We start from the raw sequence: 25407 nt of genomic DNA on the forward strand, positions 1-25407 counted from the left end.
AAAAGCAAGAGGGAGTGAATCCTAACGCAAAAGAGAAGATGGAAATGGGATCTTTGTTAAGTAGGGTTTCTATATTTTTTTTAAGCATTTGGAAAAAATTTTCCCATTTTTTTTTGGGGGGGGGAACTCGTATCGTACGAACCGTACGGCACGAATGGGTTCGTACTGGTACGAGAAACAACTATGCATGGAACACATCATGAATCTTTGAGGTTGATGGAAGTGCCAATTGATAAGCAACTTCACCAACACGCCTCACCACATTGTATAGGCCAAAGTATCGATGAGTTAACTTGGTGTTTATGTTGCTCTTAAGAGTACCATATCTTGTCTTGGGAATCCTCAAGAACACCCAATCACCCTCCTTGAACTCCAATGTTCTCCTATGAGCATTAACATAATGTCTCATCCTTTTTTGAGCTTGCTTCATATTAGCTTTGTATTGTTGCAAGAGTACATCCACCAACTTTGCCCACAATACTTCGCAACTTTCGTGTCCACTCAATATTCCATATGGGGTTATTGTTGAGAGACCTAAAAAATCTGGCAAGGTAGAGTGGTAGTGTACACTTAATTGGTAGAATGAGAGAATCTTGCTACATCACTTGGAGATCCCTGGTATAGGTAGGCTAGACAGTTAGATTCTCAAGTTATATACGAGGGAGAAGATTTGGACATGGCCATTTTGATCTAGAGAGGAGTCCCTAAACCTGTCACTCTAGATGCACTGCTTGTATTTGTGCAAGGACGGTCCCTTAGTCATAAACGCTATACTAGGAGACCTTTGGTATTGCATTAACCATCTAGGTTTTTTTGGAGACAATCGAGAGATCCAACAAGGAGACACACATATCCATGTTCTGGGAGAGACACAGATCCAACTGGGAGATCCAACTGGGAGACACATATCCATGTTCTGGTTCCTCAAGCACTGTAGACTCCTCCCCTCCCAACCTTCCCTCACATTCAAGCTTGAAGCTCCATAGGTTGTAAGTGTAAAAAAAAACCGTATTTTATCATACGGTATCTGAAAATTTCATATCGTACCAAAAATTCCCGTACAGTATTGTATTTTCGTACCGTGACAACTATGGTTCCATGTGTCACATCTCAAAGCTTACCTTGGGCTGGAGGTATTTGTGCAAGATGAACTACCTCTAGTGAATGAGGAGGGCATGATTGAGTATGTGCTAGAAGCAATACAAAAGAAAGACTTTTTTGCAGCTGTGCATTTGGTCAAATGGCGAGGACTACGTAAGGAAGAAGCTTCTTGGCAACCCACCTCTACATTTGAAGGCTTTGAAGGGCTGTTGGATGCATTTGGGAAGGGTCAAGAAAAATTAATTAGTTTGCTAGAAATTCCTGGTATATTCACTTGGGACAGCCCTCTACCCTTTGGTATTGGCTGCATTATGTGTGGGAGCTTTCCCATGTGTTATTATGGGGCGGATGTTATGGCATGTTTTGAAGGTATTTGGAGTAGTTTTCAGCCATATACATGCAATTTTGGTTTCCCATACATGATATGAGCATGAACTTGAAGTTTGACATGAGTCCATTAACATATACTCCAGCTATGTGGATTGTGGTTGTACATATGAATGGTTTCAAGGGCGAAACCTCTTGGGTGGGGATGGTTTGTAATAAAGTGTAGTCTCATATGTAGTAATGAGCCCAAGGCCAATAGACAATGCCCATGGACATTATTAGTCATAGTGTGAAAAGGGTGGTCATGTATATATATCAACATAGGCCATAACTAGATTCTAATCACTTGATAATGAGAAATTATCCTCGTCTTCCCTAAATCTAGGCTAATCCTTGTCAATCTTTTCTAATCCATGCTTTCTAGGCTAATAAGGCTAGGCTACTTTCTTCCATCCATCTTCCAATTCTTCCAACTCATCATCCTCATCCTTTGAGGAGGTGCCCAAGAACCAATTGACAAGCAAAGAGTGGTTGGCCTTTGATCTCAATGAAGGTCCTAACTTTTGCTAATAGATGTATCTTTACAACATGATCAAATACTTCCATGGCCACAAATTGATAACTTTTGAAGACACATGCTAGATACTATGTTTTGGAAGCCCTTTGAGATCATGCACCAATTTGGATGATGAGTTTTTCCCACAAGCCCTTAATCACATCTTTCTATGAGACCAGTGGTATTAAAACTCCGCAAGCCCTTCATCACATCTTTTTATGAGACCAACGATATCTTTGGAACCAATGCGGATTGGTAAGTCTCCCCTCATGGTGGCGAGCCTCCTCTAATAATTTTCCAGCTTCCTTATGGGACCAAATTGGATACAAAACCCTTGTTCCACAGAGCCACACTCAAGAAACATGAAGTAGGAGTCAAAGAAATCATAGTTAAAAGATTAGAAAGTAGTGTGTTCAAGTTTTCATAAGAAGGATCTTTTACATGGGCACACATTATGGCACCTATAATATATATGCACGGGCTTTGTATGTAATAGACATATAGGCACCACTCTTTGAAGAACTTTTCTTTAAGCCTCATCAGACTGATATTTATCCAAGTACATTTTTGGATGGGGGGACCATGGTAGGCATAAGCCTGGACCATGGTATAGCCCCTGGTTATTCCTCAAATTAGGAAGAGCCTCCTGTGGCCACATCTTTGACCCCACAAACTCTTGGTCCCCCTTACCCTTATCCCTAATCCCTCGAGCCACTGAGGCCACCACCTAGCTTCATTACAACTATGGGCAAAGCTAACTGCCATGTGCATATCAATCGTGACTCCTTTTAAAAAGTGATACTGAGTAAATGTCAAAGAAAGCAACAAAGAGTTTTGAATAAAGTTGTTGAGTTGGAGAACTCTTTGAGTTGGTAGAGTACATACATACATAAGGGTACACCTTCTACCCATTGCCCCATACATGTCACCTATATATTTCACTACTACGAGCATCATAAGTTTTTCACATCTTACATCTCATGGCACACACAAACATATGTACCTACTAACCTCATCATCAACCCTCATGGTACATCTTTGGATGGGGGGACCATGGCAGGTGAAATATTGCACATGGAAACCCTAGTACATATCCAACTAGCTTCAATGCATGCAACCTTTGCTTTGACTCCAATTCACCACCAAAACAACCTTGTCACTATGGCTAATGTATTTGCCACAAAGAAGCCTTATCTCTAAGTATTACGCTTTGAGATTGGAGCATAGTATCATGGCATGCTAAAAAGACCTGGACTGTCCTAATCGTTCCATGGTGATCCTAGAACTTATTATGCCAAACATTGGGTGCGGATTGCTTCTACTAGCTACTTAATTTTGAAGGGTCCACACCGCTTCCATAACCAAGGTTCATGGATTGTTGTGTGGATGTCATACATCCACAAGGTACGTCGTACCATGAAGGTGATTATCCAAGACCTCGACCCCTCTTGATTGAATGTGGGTGTGCTCCTGGCATGATTAGTGTGCTCCTGGCATGATTAGTGTGCTCTTGGCATGATTGGTGTGATGGATAAGCGGCTCTAGGTGATTTGGGCAAGGTGGTTTTTGGTGGCTAGGTATGGGACTAGATATACATGACCCCGTAATGGTAGTACTAGAGTTTGCTACCTTATAGGATAGGTATTGACTTGTAGAAGCGGCTCCTAAGATAGTGGGATTTTAGACTATAGTGTGGATGTGAGACATGTGAGCTTCTCCATGTGTTGGTCTGCATAGAGATCCAAGAGTGATCGAGCTCAATAGTGTGTATCGTCTTATTTGAGGATCATGGTTGTGGTGTAAGGAGAATATTATATGATGACGTTGTGACACTGTGATGTGTTAATGATACATGATTATGATTATTGTTTGGACATATGAAATTTTATAGATGTTATGACGATGATGTGTTTTCATAAAAAAATAAATGTTTTTAGAGAAGTGCATGTGTGAACTCTATTAATGAGTTGATGGCAGTTTTAATTATGGGTGTGCGAGTTCACATCGGTTCCATATAGGCCCAATGGTCGGGTGGAAGGCTAGACCCATGGAATTGGATAAGGCTAGGTTGAATCTATAAGATTGGTTTAAATAGAAGCACTAAAAAATGGGTGGTGGAAGTTTGTGGGTACTTTCCAAAATGAAACCGAATAATATCTTAGAACAAGTTAACTTGGGGAGAATAAATTAGATAAAAGTGACTCCTAGGATTTTAGGAGGTTTCTAGGAGGAGAAAAGGCATATAGCTTTTTACACTCATCGTCATACAGATTTTTTACTATCAAATTTTATTTGTCGTTAAAATGGTATTACCATCTCCGTGTTGTGGATCTTCAAGATAATTATAGTGCTAGTGAAGTAAGCATGGTTTAGCATTGGTAGCAATAATCCATTCCCATCCCAGAACTAAATCTGTTTCTTTAAAAAAAAAACTCAATCACAAAAAACTTGCAAGGGGTTAATTTACATGTAGATTGTATGTTTAAAGTACCCCAAACATGGCATATTCATGATGTCATACATGAAGAACTCACTCAAGATGAGCTTGTAGTGCAGGTTAAGACCTAGTAATCTCCATAGTTTAAGATTATGTCCAGATAAAGTTAAGCTTGAAGTGTGTTGATCTTTCCAAATGGTTTAAATCCAACTCTAAATCTTGGAAGGTTTAGAGTAGGGTCAAGTTCAAGAATTGGGGTTTTAAGCTCCATGGATTTAGTTTGGTAAAGATTCCATTTCTGGCACAACAGTTCCTCTTCTTGTAAGAGTAGTGTGAACTTTAATCACTGGGTGTTCTAAGGTGACAATTTGCATTGATTGGGAACTACTCATCCAAAAGCCACCAAGGTGATTTTGTCAAGGTTGAACTTGGAACTCCCATTATATGTTAATCCCCTCAATGAGAATAGTGAAATAGCCCCAAATTTCCATGTATTCCACTAGCACCTATCACATCAATGTGTCAAGTGTGACTGCAGGTTATCCCAAGGATACCCAAGTTTTTTCAAATACGATGATGTGACTGGCTTTAGGACTAACCATTGCTTCTTCTTTTTTTTGGTTTATTCTCTCCCATAGGGAAATCTAGCCAAACTTTGAAAGGCTCCTTAAATGCCTCAGTTTCACCTTCAGTTTTAGTTTCACATTCACTATGAGATGGAAGCATTGAAACTTCATTTCTCGAATTATTCCCCAAAAGAAAATTTTTCCTCATTTTGGCTCTCAACATTCTCAAGAGTACCCAATGTGGTGCTCAATGTGTACAATGGCACTATAGGTCACTTATTGTGTATATTGAGACTTATTTAGAAGCTTGTGAAGACATTGGAGGTGGTTCACCTATAGCATTAGAATTCCCTTCTATGTAGGCTTTTAGATCTAGGTAAAAGTCACGTTTAGGTTGAAAGGGTGTAAAAATGGAAGTTACATCATCGTAAGATAAAATTTCTTCTCCCAATGTAGATCTGAAAAAATGAGGTGTAGCAAACATCTATCATCATAGACTCTAGATCTTGTAATTTCATTCTTAGTTGAATACTAACGTGCAATATCATTCATCATAGATTCTCCTTTTGATTTATCCTTACCATGGTTTGATAGATTGGTTTTGGTAGATGGTTACTCTTCCTCTTGAAAAGGAAATTGGTACTCCTCTTCTTATTGGTTTTGGAATATTCTTTTAGGTTTAACAAGATGTGGCTCAATGTCTACTTGTAACTTAATCAATAGCTCAACTATGGTGGGTCGGGTCTTAGTGCTTTGATTTGACTTTTAATTACACTAGATGAGGTGCTAGACCTCGTTTCTTCAACTAATATTTCTTGGGTCACTAGCAGGTTCTGATTGTTCTTTTCCATGCATGACAAGAATGGATTTTCTTTTGAGCACTTGTAGAAAGTGTTATATACATTGGGTACTTGGTCTTAATGCTTGTACATTATGTTGCCTTACCTCCCTTTGATTTAGGCTTCTTATTCTTTGCTTTACCTTTGTCTAGGTCAATGATCCTCCTACTAGTACATGCTTTGTAAGTTGGAAGTATTTTCGTTCCTAATGAGTAGATGTTGCTACGTCTCTCTTGATGTGTTTTCTTCTTCTCACACAAGTACATGCTACTGCTCTGTGTGTGTGTGTGTGTTTTTTTTTTCTCTTGATCCATACATTTTCTTAATAGACGTTGTATGCACAAGTAGAGAGACCTAAGTTTTTTTTTCTTTTTGTGAGGCGTACAACACGCACACTATTCTTTCATAGGGGGAGAGGTGGGCTAGAATCAAACCTAAGTCCGAGAGGAGAAAGGGTGTCCCTTGATCCACCCAGCTATAATTGCCTCCCCACACTCCCCGCTCCCCCTCCTCCTCCTCAAGAGATCTAACTTCTAAGCTTTAATTGAAGCTATTACATGATGAGAAAGAGGGACCAAATTTTTTTTTAAAAGGTTACTGATTGGTGATTTTTTATTAAATAAGTTTAGTTTTTTTCTTGCAAATAGTGTGATAGGATTAAGGCTAAATTCAAGTAAATTTAAATTTAGTACACTACTACATTAGCGTTTAGGGTTTCTACTAGGAAGTAGCAGTGTGCTTCTATTTGCATACGGGGAGAACGAGAAGGTATGGCCTGGGCACAGACAGCCCGGCTGAGCAGACGCCTTCCACAGAATGTAAGGCGGCGGTCTCTGCCGTCGCGCTCCTATGCCAGCAGTAGCCATGGCGAGGCCTCAGCTGCAACAACTCCTCCCACTCCTCCTCCGAAGTCCCGCCTTATATGGGTATGTCTTCTGTTCTACATGTTACCACACCACACCCTGTCCATTCCACAACCCCACAGAGAGAGAGAGAGAGAGAGAGAGAGAGAGAGAGAGAGAACTCACATAAGCCCAATCATTATACTCACACTTATTTACTCTAATTTTCTCCATATCTGTGCTCATCCGATGATTCATTTCCCCCCTCTAACCCCTTTGCAGAGACGTGTCCTTACCGGAACAGTGCTTGGCTCCTTGATCGCAACAGGAGCCTATGTTGGCACCTCAGATGAGGCCACTATCAGGTCAATTCCAATCTATGCCTCGCATAATTTGATTTATCATAATTCAGTAGTGCATCAATAAACCTTCTTTCAACTCCCCTCCCCCTCCCCCTCCCCCTTCTTCCTCCCTCTCTTCTTCTACTCCTCCCTTCTCCCCCTCCCCCTCCCCCTCCCCCTCCCCCTCTTTCAAATAGTAAAGAAAGAGAAGGGAAAGTAGCAGCAAAACTAGGCAATGTGCAACCTTGCTTAGCCGTTTCCAGAACATTAATTTATACCTGCCCTCTTCTTCTAACTTTCATCTGCATGTAAGGCAGTCTCGTCCCTTCTGTCTTGTGTATATCCGTTTTAAGCTAACGTTTGGTTGTACTGAAATTTTGCCAGTGCATGGTCTTTTGAAGCTTCGAAGTACATAAACCCACTATTTAGATTGCTAGATCCAGAGGAAGCACATAAAATAGCAATACAAGCAGCAGCGCATGGTTTGGTTCCACGGGAGACTCGTCCTGATCCTCCGGTTCTCCACTTGGAGGTTTGGGGAAGGACATTTTCCAATCCAATTGGCCTTGCAGCTGGTTTTGATAAAGATGCGGAAGCAGTGGAGGGCTTGCTTGGGATTGGATTTGGATTCGTGGAAGTGGGATCAGTAACACCTCTTCCTCAAGAAGGCAATCCAAAGCCCCGTGTTTTCAGACTACCGGAGCAGGGGTAAGCATGTATGTTGTCTCTGAACGCTTTCTCCAGCTCTAAAGCTTGAAGGGTTGGCATGGTTTCAAAACATGCCATTGTGCAATGTTAGGCCTTGATGTGGCTTGTGTTAAATGTTTTGTTTGTTTCTTCTGAGTGCTTGCAAGTAAATTTCCTTTAATCGAGTTAATTGTCTTAGGATTATGGGAAACAAAATTTGTAGGCAATGTGGAGAACTTGAAAGTGGGCGTGCCAATTAGAACATGGGTATTGCTTTGCTTACTTCCTTTGCAATGTGGAGAGCTTTCTTAATAGGGCAGAACTTGTAGATTTTCTTGTACTAACACATGTATGCATGCAGCAATAGAGGAGCTGTCATACTATTAAACTTACTATTTAAATTTCTGTGCTTGTGTGGGAAATAAAAGGGACTCAAAAGGCTATGCAGTATAAAGGAAAACCTCAATGTGAGAGGCTCAAAGCCCCAAGATTTGAAGTTTGGGGGTTTCCAAATCTTGGGTGGAAGCACAGAGACAGAGGAATTCCAAGCAAACTCTGGATACCGATAGAAATCATGGACAAATTCAGAAGATATTCAACCAAGCAAAAATTAATCAGAATGGAATGATCCAAGATCGGCCGTACTGCATCAAATATCTGCCAGCTAGAGCAATATATCATTACTTTTCAGTAGATGAAATTTATCCTTGAAAAACCTTGTTGAGGGCTTTTTGTAGTCCATGCAAAATCCTGCTCCTGAGCTGCTTTTTAGCGAAAGCACATGTGCTCCAAATGGAAAGGTACTGCCTCGTATCATTCCTTTGGCCGCACAAAGGAATGCAAAAAATTGGATGTGAAGTTAGGGGAAGATTTATTGAGTTGATATTAAAATCTTTATGTGAGAAAGGAGCTTTATCGTAGCCAATTTCAACTCATTCTTAAGTTTAACCTTCTTCATTCCCAGGTTTGCTTGTCAGTGCGGTATAGTGGAATGAGAAACTGAAGTTAACATTTTAACAGCAACTTTGCAGCAGCCATAATACATATACTAGCACCTCCGCCTGTAAATAGCGACTGGGGCTGGTGGACCAGCAGCTGTAGACCAGTCCCATTCCTGTAAAGACACAAAAGGACTCTTTGGGTCTCACATTCTTCTCTTTTTCTTAGTAGAGCAGCTTCAGCAGGCAGAGCATGGGTTATCTAGCAGACTTATAGAGCCTTCACCTCACAGATTGGCAGATCCAGGTCTACAACAAGGTTTGACCAGCAGTTGCTTCAGTCTCCACCCCTGCTATGTGCATAGTTTGTAGCCTTCCCACTACTCCCATCAGTAAATTGATGACTCAACAAGGGACAGGCAACTGGATTGGTGCGGACATCTTTTCTTTCCTACACACTGTGTGCTTGTTGTTTACTGCTGGCTTGAAATTTAGTTTTCTGTGTGTCATGATAATTTTGCTAGACTAGGCATGTTTAGTTTGTGTTGTGCTGAACTTTTTGTACCGAAAGAGGCACATTTACATGTTTCATGACATTTGGTAACTGGTGCAGCCACTGGGGGTACTAGATTTAAAGAGGGTAATACACAAGACTCTGACAAAGAAAACACAGCATGGTAGCTGGTAGCTGTATCAAAGCAATGGCCTGTAGACCGTTATCATTTCTGTGGCCAATGATTGGTGCCCAAGGTAGTAAGATTTCCTTCTGAGTATGTGCAGCACACTCCAAACTATATGTGCAGATTTGAATCCTTCTCCCTCCATGTATAGTGCTTACAGTCTTTCTCCAACTGCATAGAACCCAACTTGCACCTGATGCTCTTGGCTTTTCCTTGAACTGGGGGCCATAGCTTCCTCTCTTTTTAAGTCAAATGTTCCAGAAATTTGATCCTCTAAGCTGTTATACTTGGTTTTGGTGCTTTTAGAGGATATAATTTTCATTGTTGGGTTGAGGCTTCTACAAGCTTGATTTCCTCTAACTGCTGTACCTAGTTTTGTTTCACAAGGGCCATAATCAATCGATATGGCTTCAATAGTCAAGGAATTATGGCAATAGCTAAGCGCCTTGGAGCGCAACATGGAAAGCGCAGACTGGCGGAATCAGTTCCTGCATCATCATGGGTTCAAGGAGATCAGACTAAACCAGCTGGAAAAGCTAGTTCTGGACTTTTGGGAGTGAATCTTGGGAAGAACAAAAACACCGAGGATGCTGCTTCTGATTATGTACAGGGTGTGCATACTTTGTCTCAGTATGCAGACTATCTGGTAAATTGCTGATAGTTGCTGCCTCTGTTGGTTTTTTCCCTTCCTGGTGGTCCATGTTCTACTCGTGGAAGAATGTCCTGCATGTATGTTGTTAGGCTGCTTCTTGAATCTTGAAACTATAAGTAGTCTTTGTTTGTGTTGTGGTTTCGTACAGGTTATCAATGTATCTTCTCCCAACACTCCAGGGCTAAGAAAGCTGCAAGGAAGAAAGCAGTTAAAAGATCTTATCAAGAAGGTATGCTATTGGTTGTTGATTTTCATGACAAGTTTTTCCGACTTATGATGGTTACCTATACTGACCACAATGATCTGGGCAGGTCCTGGCGGCTCGAGATGAAATGCAGTGGGGTGAAAAGGGTCCTCCACCGCTGCTGGTTAAGATAGCCCCAGATCTATCAAAGCAAGATTTATCTGACATTGCTGCGGTAATCTGAGGTTGCATGCCATATATGATATATGTCTTGTTCTATTCACACATGGTATTGATTTGGCTGATTAAGTTTTTAATGCATGTAGGTGGCACTCACTCTGCGGTTGGATGGCCTGGTGAGTTTGAAAGACTATTGTAAAGTGCACAAGGAATAATGTGTAAATTAACATCAAGGAGATATATGTGCTTTGTCCTCCTTCACTGGTGTATTTGTGGTGTCTCTGTGCTGAAGCAAGCAGGCAACTTCTGTTTTTCTACATGAAGTTTTGTGTTCCCAGTTTTGGTGGTGTTGTATGTTGCTCGGTTTTTTTGACCATGCTCATGATGGGATATGCCAAGTAGGACGATCTTTATGATATGCCAGTGATGATGACCAAAAAGAATACTGATTAAGCATGGACAAAGGATGTGCTTTTCAAGCAATAATCTTCCCTCTGAGGTGCATCATACAGACCTTTCTGCCTGGAAACACTCAAATGTGCCCAGGCTGCCCACAGTAACATAGTTAAAGTTGCCAGCCGTCAATCCTGAATCCCTGATGGCGACCTCACTGTGTCTTGCTGTTACAGTGATCACTTTGCTGATGTTATTGGACAATGTGCGCATTCTACATCTAGTCTTATTTGTTTTTCCTTTTGTTCATCTGGTCTTATTTGTTTTTCCTATTGTTATGATTTTTGCTTTGTCTTCGTTTCATGAGTGTGATTGCCTGTCTGAGTTTATCTTATCTTGGTCTTCATGGGAGATTTCCAAGTTTATGTTGGACTCATCATGTGCCAATGACGATGATGTACAGTATACTGATTGTGCTCATACAAAGGATGCATTTTTTAGCAATAATCTTCTCTCTGAGGCACATGATAAAGATCAATTTGTCCAGAAATACAGCAAGAGGCTTGCTACTTAATGATGTAATAACGATATCTTTAATATCGCTTTATTAGAACACTGAATGTCCACGTGTGTAAATGCATGTATGCTGCTAAACACTTCAATAAGATTCTCCTCTTGCTTCTAGTTTTGCATGTGGCTGGCCTTCGATCCACCTACAATTATCATGAGCCATGTCTGCAATCCCAAGAATGTGCCGATGATGATGGTTTGTGATCACTGATCTTGGATATGATGTGATCTAGGATAATAATGAACTTCTCGCTGAGGTTGTACTAGTGGGATCTTACTGATCTGGAAAGGAGTACTGAATAGAATTGTCAGCGTTAATGCTGTCAAAGGAAGCTGAGAGTGTTTGTGTGCACGCAGGTATGCATGCATTCATGGGAACAACAGCATGCCTACATGCTTATTGCCGAATGTTTTAAAGTGCTCGGTTTGCCGAAACAAAGCATTTGTGAAAAGTGCAAATAATTATGGCCTTGCATGTTACTGTCTTTACTTAAGAAGTAGCTGTGTCATTGTGTGGTAAACAGAGATGAAAAACGCTACAATTTTATGGGCTGTCTTTACCCACTGCTGTGACCATTAGGAGTGAGTGTTTAAACTTATGCAAGTTTGGGCAGTCGATCAGCCAGTGATCTGGACTAATTTTGCAGGTCATCTCGAATACCACAATATCCAGACCAGATTCTGTTGTGGGTGTTCCACATGCTGAGGAAATTGGAGGTTTAAGTGGCAAACCCCTTTTCAAGCTGTCAACAGAGGTGTTGCGAGATATGTACCAACTGACTAGGGTATGAACGTCTCCACTGGAGCAAGCTTTTTCTGTACTCCGATGCTTATTCTATTTGGTTTGTAATGGTCTGTACTGGAGGGCATTTTCATTGAACTGGTTTGATATACTCACAATGTGATGCGTGTGTCTTTCTTTCTGTGCATTTAGGGTAAGATCCCTCTCATTGGATGTGGAGGAATAAGCAGGTACTACAGTCGAGTCACTTTTATTTAAAAGGTGGCAGAACTTTCTCTTTCTAATTTGGCATTATGCCTTTGTAACAGTGGTGAAGATGCCTACATGAAGATAAGGTCGGGTGCAACTTTTGTACAGCTCTACACAGCTTTTGCTTATGAAGGTCCAGCTGTCGTTCCTCGTCTCAAGGTACTGGCAGTAACCCTGGCTATGGTCTATGTAGACTTTGTTGTTCATAAAACCTGGAAGACTGAAGTCCCTGTTTCTAGAACTAGATTTTCTGCTAAACATGTTTTGATAGTAGGAGCAGCAGTAAAGGTGATTCTTTGTTCTTTTTGAAGGAGGAGTTGGCTGCTTGCCTATTAAGAGATGGCTTCAAGTCTGTCCAAGAGGCTGTTGGTGTTGACTGTCGGTGAGCTCGACATCCTTGGATTTACCAAGAAGACAATAAGATGGCTTTTAATACCTTGGCAACTACGATGCTTTTGGCACACTCGAGGGTTTTGGAGCTCAGCATCTGCAGAGGGACCATTACTTGCTACTTGCTGGACAGCTTTTTCGGACCACAGTTTTGTAGGATAGTTTTTGCTATTAAAGTTTGAAGCATCATAATGATTGGAGGGCATGTACAAAGCTCCCTTAGCCGGTTGAGGCCACTTATAAAGGAATACTTATTTTTGTTTACTGTGAAAAATTTCCCCTTTGTGCTATTCGAATACTTCATAAATGTGAAAGAAAAACCCTAATTGTATATTTATAATTTCAATAACATTTCAAGTCTGGACCCAGTATATGTTGATAGTGAGGTGTTGCTTCAAACTCTTGAGTTCAACCAAACGAGTCTTTTAAAACTAATAAACTTGGTGATACACCTCTAAATCCAATGGAATCATGATTACTTTGTTAACCAGGCACATTATTTATATTATATCCATAACAAAGCTGCCCTTAGTGAAACTATCCTAACAGGAACACTACCATTTGTTGAAAACGAGAAGCCATTTGCAAGGCCACCAGTTTTAGGGGCAGCTTGTACACAATAAAAAGCATGATGATGGGTCTGCAATGGGGGAAGGGGGGGATGGGTGTCGTTGCGGGGTCCTGGGTAAGGCCTGGAGGCAAAGCTCTGTGCACTGCCACGTGGGTGCCACCAAAATTCTTGCCCCCTGCACCCCCCCCCCCCCCAAGGGTTTCGCTATGGGGCTGCAGTGGTGCAGCTGGCCAGGCTGGGCAGGTTCTCGACACTAGCACCAACCGTGATTGAAAGTGAATAGAATGAGACGAGACATTAGGATTGCGATGCCAATGCTGCAGAGAGTGAGGGCAATGACATGCTATGAATGATGGTTGACAACAAGAAGAAAACTTGCTTTGATATCAAATGTTGGGGATAGGGTTTGCAGAAGCAACCACATAGAGATGAGAGAGAGAGAGAGAGAGAGAAGATGAATATTTCATTATGTGAATATAAATGAGTAATGTGTTCACATCAAATGTCGGGGCTAGGGTTTGCAGAAGCAACCACACAAAGATGTGTGTGTGTGAGAGAGAGAGAGAGAGAGAGAGAGAGAGAGAGAGAGAGTATTTCATCATGTGAATATAAATGAGTAACGTGTTCACATGTATGGGAAAAAACTTCTTAAAAGAGGAAAAAAGTACACCGATTGGTTCGAAGTGTGTTCACACATCACTACCATATGTGGCTACAAGTTGGTTGATTTCTAAGCTAGTGAAGCTTCTCTCTCAATTAGCCTATTTTAGATCTATATGCTTTCTTATCCAAAAGACGTGTTTATTCACATGTTTGCTAATCAATATTGATTCTCTAGTCTAAGCTTGTGGAATGCTCCACGTCACTCATTGTCAGAGCAGGTCTAGAGGTTAGATTTGTGGATGATAGATGTATAGTTCGTGACCATAGTCATGGTGACATTGTTGTTGTCTCTAGTACACTATATACCATGGGCTTTATAGGTTGGACAATTATGAGAGATTGGCACATGATGCATGTGGAGCTATAGCATGCCCACTTTGGTCACTTGAATTTTGGCACTTTGTTGCGCCTTAAAAGGCAAGATACGGTGTTTGAGCTGCCATAAGTTGAGACCGTTAGGTATGTATATAAGGGGTGCATTTTGGGAAAATGCAAACGACATCATTCCTTAAAGGATGGACTAGTAAGGGCTAGCCAAAAATTACAGCTCATACATAGTGATGTATGTGGTCCCATGAGGACACAATATATCACTGGATATCTCCACAATAGAAGCACTTATACCTAATGTAATAGCATGAGAGTAAATCCATGCTAGTTACAACACATTTAAAATAGGTGTCCATTCTCTCAGTCATGGATAGACATTTGCATCATAAGATTCTTTTCTCTTCTTCCAACGTTCTTTAACAAAGTGTCATATTTTTTTGACAATAGTGACAGTTATTAAAAGATGCTTGCTTTGAGGTCGATGTAGAGTTTTCCTTAAGTTTCTTATCTTCTTTCCTGTGCAAAGATTGTATTCTGTGTTGGTTTGAGTAGAATTTTAAGTGGTCACACAAAGAAACAAATTCTCATGGCATAGTTTTCAATGGGATAACAATTACATCTTTAACCTCAATTGGAGATCCCACGCATGCTAACTATTGTATTATGTTTTTCATGCTGTTTGTGTTTTGCAATTGATTCATTAAACTCCATTTAGGCCTAAGAATTGTATTTTAAAATCCCTTCCTCATATTATACTTTCACTTGCCACATGTGAAACCCCTTTCTCTTGAATTTTCAACAAGTAGAGGAGTGTCCACAATGATGCGTGGAAGGTCTTAATACTTGTGAAGTGATAATGATAGCTGTGGATGTCAAAGAGTCACAAGAAATATAATACTGAGTCTACATGTATAGTGGTCCTTGTTGTTCATCCCCCTCTCGTTGTTGGACCCTAAGGGAACTAAAAGGCTCAACAACAAGCAAATTGCTCATCTTCAAAATTTGAATATGTCCGTAACTAAGTGCTCACCAACACCCAACAAATAATAAAATTCAATTTTCTTCTTTGCATGTTGTAATGCAAGCATCTAGGTAATAGTTTCCCTAAACAAGGCCAAGTTATTGGAAATTTGATAATTAAACGAAAACATAGCTCATTCAAATAAAGTGTGTATGTTTCTTGACTCAAAGGTTGTTTGTAGATGGTGAATGTAAAAGGGGAGAAGCATAGATCACATGGGTCTCCATGTGCTTTGTGTGGGGTCACATGGATTATTGTTACACATGAATTGTTGTGGATCTAAATAGAATGCATGTGTGTGTTGAAGGACCATAAAGCTTTGTACTTGCAAGCTACCATTTCAAGAGACAATGATCAATAGCATGATGTTGATGATTTGAATTTCATCTCATCTCCATTTATGTACTTTCTTAATTCATGCTATTACTCTTAATCTAGATGTGTTCATCTTAAGATTATAACCACCATGGTTTTTTGCATCGTATTAGAGCCTCCTCATGTTGGCCTTTGATTAGATGATCAAGGAGGGTGTTTAGCTAGATTAAGCTAGGGTTTAGTATAAGGCAGATTGTTACTCACTTCTGGTTATAGCAATGCAAACACCTAGCTAGGTTTAGCTAGGGTTTAGTAGGATGCCTTGACTAATCATTAAGGTAGATTTTTACTCACTTCTATAAAGCTTCATGTCTTTCCTCAGAATCCCTTCCTTTCTATTGTGAGCTTTAAGTTAAGCTCCTCAAGCGCACAAGAAATTGTGGTGAGTTTCTATGTGCATGTGTTGAAGCAGCTAGGTTTTCTTCTACAAGAGGGAGGTGGTCTTTCTGAGGCTTTGCAATGGCAACTTCTGTAGAGGTGTTCCTCCAATAGCCAAGATCATTGCAATGCTGCATGAGCCTCTTTCTATGTAGCTGCTTCTACTAGCTTCTTTCTATGTAGCTGCTTCTACTAGCAAGGCGATGGTAGATCTAGAGTGTGCAAAATTATAGTAGGAGCATGGTGCACAGGAAAACTCAAGGCAATCCCAGATCTGGTGAGAGTGCAAAATTGCAGAAGTAGTATGGTTCAAAGGAGCTCCTCTATAGACTGGGCAATCTGGCATCCCTTCAGATACGACAAGGCCTCATTTTTAGTAATACAATGATTATTTAGTTATTTTTTGTATTGCACGGTTATTTTTTAGAGACAGAATTTGACAGACCACATGCTTAACGGCACACCCGAGAAGGGGGCGGGTATTGAACCCTAGCCGTCGCGTAACAGCCTTAGTGGTAGGCTATCTCTCCCACCTCTATGATTTTTATTTTAAGGTTTTTTGTTGTTGTTGTTGTTGTTGTTGTTGTTGTTGTTGTTGTTGTTGTTGTTGTTGGGAGCAGTGCTCACATAACCCTGTTCGTAGTGTCGTAGTATAATTTTCCCGCGGTTGAAATTCAGTAATCCTGGTTGGAATCTCACATTGCCTTTAATTTTAAGGGATGAAATTTGAACATTTTAGTTATAAATCCCGGCATTTGTATAATTTTAAGTGATTGTTACGCCTAAATCCTGGTTAAGCCTAAGCATTGCCTTTAATTTTAAGGGTTGAAAAAAACATTTTTTTCAAGCAGTGGTTGGGAGGATATTTTTCATTTTAAGTTGAGAATATAGTTTTGACTCCTTGGACACTATGGCCTTATCACTAGTTTGGTAATCAACATAAAAGTTTCCTAGGGCTTCTTCTTCTTTTTTCATATTTGCACAAAGTATAACCCAATATGTTGTTCTTCTCTCCAGCCCAAAAGAGGGCCATACCTTGTTTTTAGATGCTTGCTTCTAAGCAAGTGTTGATCCTAATACTTTATCAATAAAACATTAGTTCTACACGCTTTGCATTTGCAAACTTATTTCATTAGTTCAGTTCATTGTAGTTAACTAGCTAGCATTGCCAAATTAGACTTACATGTGTGCAAGAAAAAGGATGATGGAGGATAGGATTAATTTTGGGCTCCTAAATTTGTATCAAGTTTAATTACTTATAACTCTTCTATAATATCATTTCCCATTATGCACAATAGAGCACACTCACCTTATTAGAAAAAGAAACTTGTATACAAGCCAAACTCAACTCAACTTCATCATAATGGAATCTTCAACAAAGAGAAGCAATGAAAAGAAAGCTCAAGAAAAGCAAACCTCTTGCATGCATTTTTCCACATCTCACAAAATTCAAAGAGAACTCTTTCAATGCATGCTTTCTTATTCCAAGTCTAGTTAGAAAACACAATTTCAAAATGATGCAACTCTATAGACTATCACTAAACATTGTTTTGTAAGATTTAAGAGGCTTAGGGCTTCATTAATATCCTCAAGTAACTCTATCTTTCCTTCTTTACAAAAGAACAAGAAGAAGGTACTAATAGACTTAATTGAGAAATTGAGAGAGAGAGAGAGAGAGAGAGAGAGAGAGAGAGAGACCATGTTACTATCTAAGGTCAAATACGGCCTATGAAAACCAAACAATGGCATGCCGTGCACATACAAAGAATGGAACAGATGGCTCCATATGATGTTGAGGAAATGAGAAAGATACAAGGAGTAAAGTGCCTCTTGATTCCGAAGTACCTCTATAAGAAAGGTGGATAGAGCAATGCTTTTCCTCTTTTGTGAGAGGACAATGTATTGGTATGTCGCTGCTTGAATAAGTGAAAAAAATTTGTATGGATGGTGGCATAAGCTAGGCATTCTAAGAGTGTTTTTGATATGCCTTTTGCATGTTGAAAATTATAGTGATGGATGGTGTGTATTTGAGGGAGACTTATTATTTGTGTGACCATGAGACTTATTATTTGTGTGCACATGAGTACAGGTCTAAAGGGCCTTGGACAAATATTATTTGTGTGGTGTGTTGAGAAAAGGTTATATTTAAAGGTTGATTTGGCTGGTGAGATTGTAAAAGGTGAAAAGGAAGAGGGAATTTAGGTGATTGTCAAGATATCTTAGGAGGGAATCATGTGATTAGGAGAATTAAGGGGAGATAAGGGATTTGTAGAGTTTTTATGAAGTAAACTATGGAGAGGAAAGTGAATCTAGAAGCTCCCTTGTTGAGCTATAAATTGATGTAATCCATTGCTCATTGTGTGAGCTGGATTAACTACAAGGATCTAACTTTCAAGTTGGTAGCAGAGCATGTTAGAAGGATTAGTGACTTGATTATTACTCAGGTCTAGGTTTAGGGTTTATCTTTTTCTCTCTACGCTAGGGTAAAAATTATTACTTAGGTCTAGGTTTAAGAATTATCTTTTTCTCTCTAGGCTAGGGTAGAAATTATGCTCCTCTCTCTCTTTGTTCTTGTTTTATTAGGTTTATTATAGAGGGAAGCTTTTAACGCCGTAGGAACAGTCCCAAGAGACCACAACGATCTATTCGACAGAAGTGAGATTCAAACACAGAATGTGAGAGAAAGAAGGAGAAAACAAAATTAGTTGAAAGCTATACAATAATTCATCACACAGGGTTGCCTCAGGACTAGCTTCCACCCCTGGCAGGACAAGCTTGGCATTGCTCATTAGTGATTTGCAGGGTTCATCATTACAAAAGCAACAACTAAAAAGGCTGGCCCAGGGGATTAAGTGATCTAGAGGAAGATTAGTTGCACACAAAAGGAAGTCGCTTAAGCACTTTCAACCTTGAGCTTTCCATCAAAACTACTGGCAGCACTCAAGAGCTTGGAGCTTGATGCTGCACCAAAACAACAAACAGAGCAGCAAAACTAGTGTACTTCAGCAAGAATCTATGGCACAATCAATAGCACCACTCATAGCACTTGGGCAGCTCGATCCATAAGAACTGTTCACATGTATTCCTCATTTCATTTGCACCAAAACTAAGAGGAGATTCACACACACAAAATGTTTGCACACTGGCCTTATCTTGCTTTCTGCAGCATCAACTCACAGTAGGTCCTCTACCTTGGCTCACATGCCAAAAATGATCATGTATTTCCATTGCACTTCTACAGAATCAATGTCAATGTCAACATCAACATCACTTGTGTTAGCATGTTCACGTAGTTCACTTGCCCCAACATTTGTTGGATACATTGACACTTCTGCACAGCTCTTGGACACCGACATGTTCCACGGAGATCCTTCCTTGTTGATAGGTATTAGGATCTCTTTTAATAAATGATAAGTAGGTGACCTGCGCGTTGCTGCGGCGTGACGCCAAGCGTGAAAAATTATACCTTCATTTCAAACTTCAAAAATCCAAAAATTATCCTTTCTCCTTGGCCCCTTTTCTCCCTCTCTTTTAGGTTTAGCTACCTGGAGAGGGAACAAGTTGTGTTTAATAAAGAGTAGATGGCTACATTGAAATTAACTTTTTGATCAAGGGGGAGTACTACTCCATTAGCCGGCTTTAGAGATTGGAGTGCCACACTTTCTTATACATACAGATTCGCAGCCATTGGAGTTTCATTGACATTTTTCCATGCCCTAGGCTTAATATATTTCCATGTCTACATGATAAAGAGGTCTAGAGCCTTGTACATTTGTATTTATTACACCTAGTCCATTGACCGGTTGTTGGATATACATCTATTCGTATTATGTAGGCCACATTAGATTTATCTCATTTTCTGCAATCCATGGGATCATGGAGTTAGTGACATGTGCAATATATGGGATCATGGAGTTGGTGACATGTGGTAGGTGGCTCTTTGGATGAACTTGTAGCCTATTTATTGGCAATGAGAGTAAGAACACTTCATTTTTTCATGCCTGGTTCGAGTCCTATGTTGTGTTTAGGCTTTTCTGATTGCTTTCTTGTGTGAGTTGAAGCTACATGATATAGATGGAGAGATCTAAGTAGAGATTGTCTTATGTGTGTGGAATCCTTATTTATTAGATATTTTGATCTTTTCTTTTTTATTTTTGTCAAGGTGTTGAGTTCCTTGAAATTTGGTTGAGTTCTTCATTGAATTGATATAAATTGGATGCAAGTTTAGATTATGTCATGAAGAGTTGTAATTTGGAATTTTGTTGTGTTATGAGAGTAAGTTTCTTTATTATTTTCTTTATCTTCTTCTGCAACCACCAAGAGAGAGAGAAACTAGATTGAATGGGCTACAACAACTGTAATTGAATACACACAGAATTAAATTAGAAGAGCAAAAACAAGGAGAATGATCTTCAGAAGGATATACCATTTTTACATAGTGCATTTATTCGAATACATAGTTTTTGTATTGATTAAAAGGTTGAAGTCTACATATACTCAGCATTCAAAAGATATATGATTAAAACTCAAGTAATGCATTGCTAATCCCTATGGTTCCTAATGGAAATGCATCATTTTTCCATTTTCACTGTTTACAACTCCAGAAATGCATCGCTAATCCCTATGATTTCTAATGGAAACGCATAATTTTTCCACTTTCACTGTTTAAAAACTCAAATAATGCATGCTAATCCCTATGATTTCTAATGGAAATGCATAATTTTGATCCATGGAGTCATGCTCACCTCTTGGTGAGTGTTGTAAATTTAGTCACATATCTTTAATAACAAATCCAAAGCTTAGAGCATTACTTAGATAGCAAACTCATGTTAAAAATAACCGTGTTGCAACTAGTTTCATTTCTTTCTTTGAGAAAGATGTGACTCGTAGAAATTATCAGAAGAAGACTATCTACTTTTTTTGCCAAATTGTTCAGTAAAAATGTTGACCTTCCCTCTTCCATTTTTCTTAGGGATAGGCCCCATTGTGGAGCCACTACTTTGCATCTCTTCCTCATCAATTGAAATGAGAGTAAGAGAGCAAATCTATAACCAACTAAAATTACATCTCCTATGTGGCATCATTAGGCTCTCCCCTAATTGACATTAGTACCTTCCTTTGCTTTGAGGGAACCTAGGCACAATCCTGCCCCCCCATTCTATTGTGTTTTCACCATCATCAGCCAGACATCATTGGGCGTGCAAAGCTTCAAAGTCTGTCCCTGAGGTCTTATGCCCGTTGCTTTTTGAGAACCTCAAACTCACGCGCCTCGCCTATGGCCCCTGTATGTACAAGCTTTGACAAAAAGTGATTGCTTATGGAAGCTACTTTTCCAGTTTACATTTGATCCAAACAGCTTGCCTCCTGTCAAGGCCATGTTCTCCCTTTCCTGCCTCCAAGTGCAAGCTCATGTATAGCATTATGTGTTTTGAGTGCAGTACATGAAGACACAGCAGCTTGTCAAAAGATTCAAGCACTGAGCCATGTTCTGCACAAATACCAATGAAAGTGTTGCAAAACAACAGGGTATGTTAGTAACCTCAGTGTGTCCTGCTATACCCTGATTCATAGCTTTCAGCTGACTTGATCTGGAGCTAATGGTTTTCTACTGAAAGCTATCAGGCTAGAATCCTCTGCCTGCTGAAGTTCCACACATTTCATCTTACACTCTCATCAGGCTAGACAGTTCTGTGGTGAGCCACATTTGGCATGAAGCATAGCACTACCAATGCAAGGATCAAGAGGACAATACTAGCCCAAGTACGAGTCTCATGTTGTTACCAGATTTCAGCTGCAATAAGACACTCCCTCTGACTGCGCCTGCTAGAAGAGAAGTTCAAAGCCCCGTTCAACAAAGCCTAGCTATAATTGCACTCCATGACTTTGAGTCACGGGCAGGGAGCTTGTCAAACACATCCCATGCATCTGCAAAGCAGCCATGCAGGGCATACATATCCAATAGTGCACGGCCAATGTAAGGATCTCTTTCAAAACCCTGTTTGACAATCTGTAAATGTAATTCACGAGCCATGTCTGTGAATCCAGTCCCCTGACAAGCTTTTGTGCAGCATACCCATGTGGGGACATCTGGAGACACACCCTCCAGTTGCATCTGTTTCAAACTACAAAGCACTTGCTCACAAAGTCCATAGTCAGCAAACGCAGCAATCAGCACAATCCACAAGGCCATGTCTCGAATCTGCAAGCTGTCAAACACTACCTGAGCTTCAGTAAGTGAGCCATTCTTAGCATACATATCCACCACAGCTGTGCTAACATGGTTACTTTTCTCAAAGCCTTTACTCAAGACCTCTGAATGTATGCTTTGTCCCTTGTCTATGGCTCCAATATCACCACAGGCTTTTAAGCTGTAGACGTATGTGACAGCTTCTGGGGACACCCCCTCTACTTGCATCTGCTTAACACAGTCAAGTACTTCCTCACCGTGCCCATGTTTGGCATACCCTGCAATAAGTGCAGTCCATGAGACTATATTTCGAGTTGGCAGTCTATCAAACATAAACTGGGCTTCTGCAGGTGAGCCACATTTAGCATACATGTCCATCAAAGTGCTGCTAACCAGTAAATCCCTTTCAAATCCCTTCTTAGCAATCTCAGTGTGTAATTCTCTGCCCCTGCCAATGGCTTCAACACTGCAACATGCCTTCAAAGTGCAAAGAAATGTCACAGTATTAGGAAGCACACCCTGTAGTTGCATTCGTTTGAAACACTGGAACGCTTTCTTACTGAGCCCATGCTCAGCATAACCTGCTATAAGTGCAGTCCAAGAGATCACATTTCGAACTGGCATCTTGTCGAATATGAACCGAGCTTCAACAAACGAGCCGCATTTACTGTACATATCCACCAAAGCACTGTTAACAAAGGGGTATCTTTCATATTCCTCTTTGGCGATCTCTGCATGAATCTCCTCACCCTTGCATATGGCTCCTATGCTGCCACAAGCTTTCAAACTGCAAAGAAATGTGACGTCATTTGGGGTTATCCCAGCCTGCTGCATTTGATCCAGTTGCCTTAATGCTTCCTCACCAAGCTCATGATCAGCATATCCGGCAATCAATGAGGTCCACGACACTACATCTCGAATTGGCAGCTTGTCAAATACTTCTTGAGAATCTGCCAGTGAGCCACATTTGGCATACATATCCACCAAAGCATTGCCCACAACAAGATCTCTTTCAAGCATCTGTTTGACAATTGCAGTGTGTATTTTACAACCCCTGTCTAAATCTCCTACACTGGCACAAGCTTTCAAGCTACAAACATATGTGGGAGCATCTGGATCTACGCCCTCTGATACCATTTGATCCCAACACTTCAGCACATTCTCAAAGAGCCCAAGTTCTGTATAACCGCTGACTAGTGTGCTCCACAAAACTACATCCTTAAATGGCTGCTCGTTGAAAACTTCCTGTGCTTCAGTAAGAGAGCCACACTTGAAATACATATCTACCAATGTGTTGCAGAAAAACCGATCCCTCTCCAGCCCTTCCTTGACAATCTTGACATGCAATTCTTGCCCTTCATTGAGGCATTCTAGTGAAGCAAAGGTTTTCAGTAGAGCCATGAGAATGTACCTCCTGGGAGACACAAACTGCTCTTGCATTTTCCTATATAGTTTGAAGGCATGCTCGGACTCTCCACACTTGATATATCCCTCTATGAGAGTGTTCCAAGAATGTTCATCCACATGAACTAACCGGTTGACCAGCTGTTGGGCTTCAGGCACACAGCCACTCTCCACGAAAATTGTGACAAGGAAGTTCTCCAGAACTCCATGAGCTTCGAAACCATGGTTGCACATGTGCAAATGCAAGCGTTTGGCATGGGCTAAGTATTTCTGTTTTCTGCACTTTTTCAGGGCAGGGATGAAAATCTCTGTAGGGAGGGGCTCATCAGGCATCCTTTCCAAAGAAACAAGGGTCTCCTCTATGGTCTGTGTCTCCCATTGGACCCGGAGGGCATGATGATGACCAGATTTGCACTCTCGCTTGGCAGTGCGTATCCGCTTTGCAGAGCTGGGACATACCTTGCTGTCTGATCCTTGTACATCCTCTACAACTGAAGGTTCTGTGGTGTTTGGCAAGGCGTGATCAGAACATGATGTGTTCTGGTTAAGGTCCATGCATTCCTTGCTTCCAGAATCCATGTCTTCAAGCATGCCTTTGAGTGAACCTGGGTCCTCCCAGCCATTAATCCACACAGACTGCTCACTAATTCTACGATTGACATCTACATCCCTTAAATGTTTCTGCCAAAAGATCCCAATAAAAAACCCTAATTAAACTCTAGTAAATTTAGCGTAAAATTGGCACTGCATTGTTCAGATTGAACACTAATATACATAGATTTAAATGATTAAGCACTTACTTTGTGACACCACTGGGAAGGATCAGTGAGATGATCCTGCCATGGGCGCTCTGTGATTAAGCTCTCTGCAAAACGAGACATCAAAAGCATGTCTTAGCAGGCCATTGTTTAACTTAAAAAGGGATGAGTGCAGGGGGATGATGGCGCCATGAAACCTGAGCTTGAGCTTCTCAAGGTGCTGCGGGGAGAGGGGGCGAGGTGATTCTGCAGAGGCTGCGTGGTAATGGGAAAGCTTCCATGTTGGCGAGCTCCGACTCCAGTTTCTCCATAGCCAGGAAGCACGGAGCGAGTTGCCATTCTCTGTTTTTCTACTGCAGGAGCTGCTGCTGCTGCTCCGTCGTTGGCAATCGAAGGCGTTGATTCGATAACATGGTGAAGTCACTACTCCATATCCACAGTGTTGAAGATAACTACTTTGTGGGTCTTTTGTTCCTCAAGAAGAATATAAATGTCTCAATGAGGATCACATTGCAATGCACATCATTCTATCATAACACTCACACGTGGCCCAATGCCTTTGCACAATTGAAATCTTGTATGAAACTACCTAGGCCTTTCACACCCTAGACATCATCTACCAACTCCAGTGGGCAGGGCACGCATCATATAATGCTCGTGGGCGGGCACACACCGCTAGGTCCGTGCTCAAATTTAAGGGAGGTATAGTTGCAATCGTCCCTTTCACACTTTAAATGTCTCGCAGTATGACAAGTATGAAAACGTTCGAATTTTTCGGGCATGCTAATCGTACGTGGGTTATCATACATTTGCCACTTTAGTGCATGTAGAGCTCCTTTTTTTAAAAACTAAAAAGTGGTTTCCAAACATGTTGTGAATAGAGCATTGTTTCTTAATCAATCATTGCTCTTAATCAATCATTATTTCTTAAGCAATAATTGCTCTTAGTCAATGATACACATTTCATATTGTGTAGCCGTCTAATAAAAGAGCACATACCAAAAGCAAGTATTATAGGCACTATTTTCAAACATTTGTAAGCATTG

The 25407-nt window shown here is 40.6% G+C and overlaps 2 protein-coding genes across 2 annotated transcripts; one reads left to right on the forward strand and one right to left on the reverse strand.

Annotated features, from left to right (window-relative positions):
- The first annotated feature begins 6335 nt into the window (after positions 1-6335).
- LOC147607322 (pyrimidine d) lies at positions 6336-13042 on the forward strand. The gene is made up of 11 exons (XM_086790804.1): positions 6336-6752; positions 6951-7033; positions 7394-7717; positions 9702-9960; positions 10115-10195; positions 10278-10385; positions 10477-10506; positions 11941-12078; positions 12228-12265; positions 12344-12443; positions 12596-13042. Exons 1-11 carry the CDS (start codon positions 6597-6599, stop codon positions 12668-12670), a joined length of 1392 nt encoding a protein of 463 aa, XP_086646930.1. The 5' UTR covers positions 6336-6596; the 3' UTR covers positions 12671-13042.
- Positions 13043-20824: 7782 nt separating this feature from the next.
- On the reverse strand, positions 20825-24830 carry LOC147607323 (pentatricopeptide repeat-containing protein At4g18520, chloroplastic-like). Its single transcript, XM_086790267.1, has 3 exons — positions 24559-24830; positions 24404-24468; positions 20825-24284 (listed from the first exon to the last, which is right to left on the reverse strand). The coding sequence occupies exons 1-3, from the start codon at positions 24698-24700 to the stop codon at positions 21861-21863; spliced, it is 2631 nt and encodes an 876-aa protein (XP_086646393.1). The 5' UTR covers positions 24701-24830; the 3' UTR covers positions 20825-21860.
- Positions 24831-25407: the final 577 nt, after the last annotated feature.

The sequence above is a fragment of the Cibotium barometz genome, chromosome 55, assembly GCF_041138505.1.
Source record: "Cibotium barometz isolate CiBa-2024 chromosome 55, ASM4113850v1, whole genome shotgun sequence".
NCBI lineage: Eukaryota > Viridiplantae > Streptophyta > Polypodiopsida > Cyatheales > Cibotiaceae > Cibotium > Cibotium barometz.

Bases quoted from the DNA above. Each gene is read 5' to 3' on its own strand.
- LOC147607322 (XM_086790804.1), top strand. From the start codon at position 6,597: ATGGCCTGGGCACAGACAGCCCGGCTGAGCAGACGCCTTCCACAGAAT. The intron at 7,034-7,393 runs GTCAATTCCAAT...AAATTTTGCCAG, and splicing joins TCAGATGAGGCCACTATCAG to TGCATGGTCTTTTGAAGCTT. The intron at 10,507-11,940 runs GTGAGTTTGAAA...CTAATTTTGCAG, and splicing joins CTCTGCGGTTGGATGGCCTG to GTCATCTCGAATACCACAAT.
- LOC147607323 (XM_086790267.1), bottom strand. From the start codon at position 24,700: ATGGCAACTCGCTCCGTGCTTCCTGGCTATGGAGAAACTGGAGTCGGA. The intron at 24,469-24,558 runs GTTTCATGGCGC...CTCGTTTTGCAG, and splicing joins CTTGAGAAGCTCAAGCTCAG to AGAGCTTAATCACAGAGCGC. The intron at 24,285-24,403 runs GTAAGTGCTTAA...ATCTTTTGGCAG, and splicing joins CTTCCCAGTGGTGTCACAAA to AAACATTTAAGGGATGTAGA.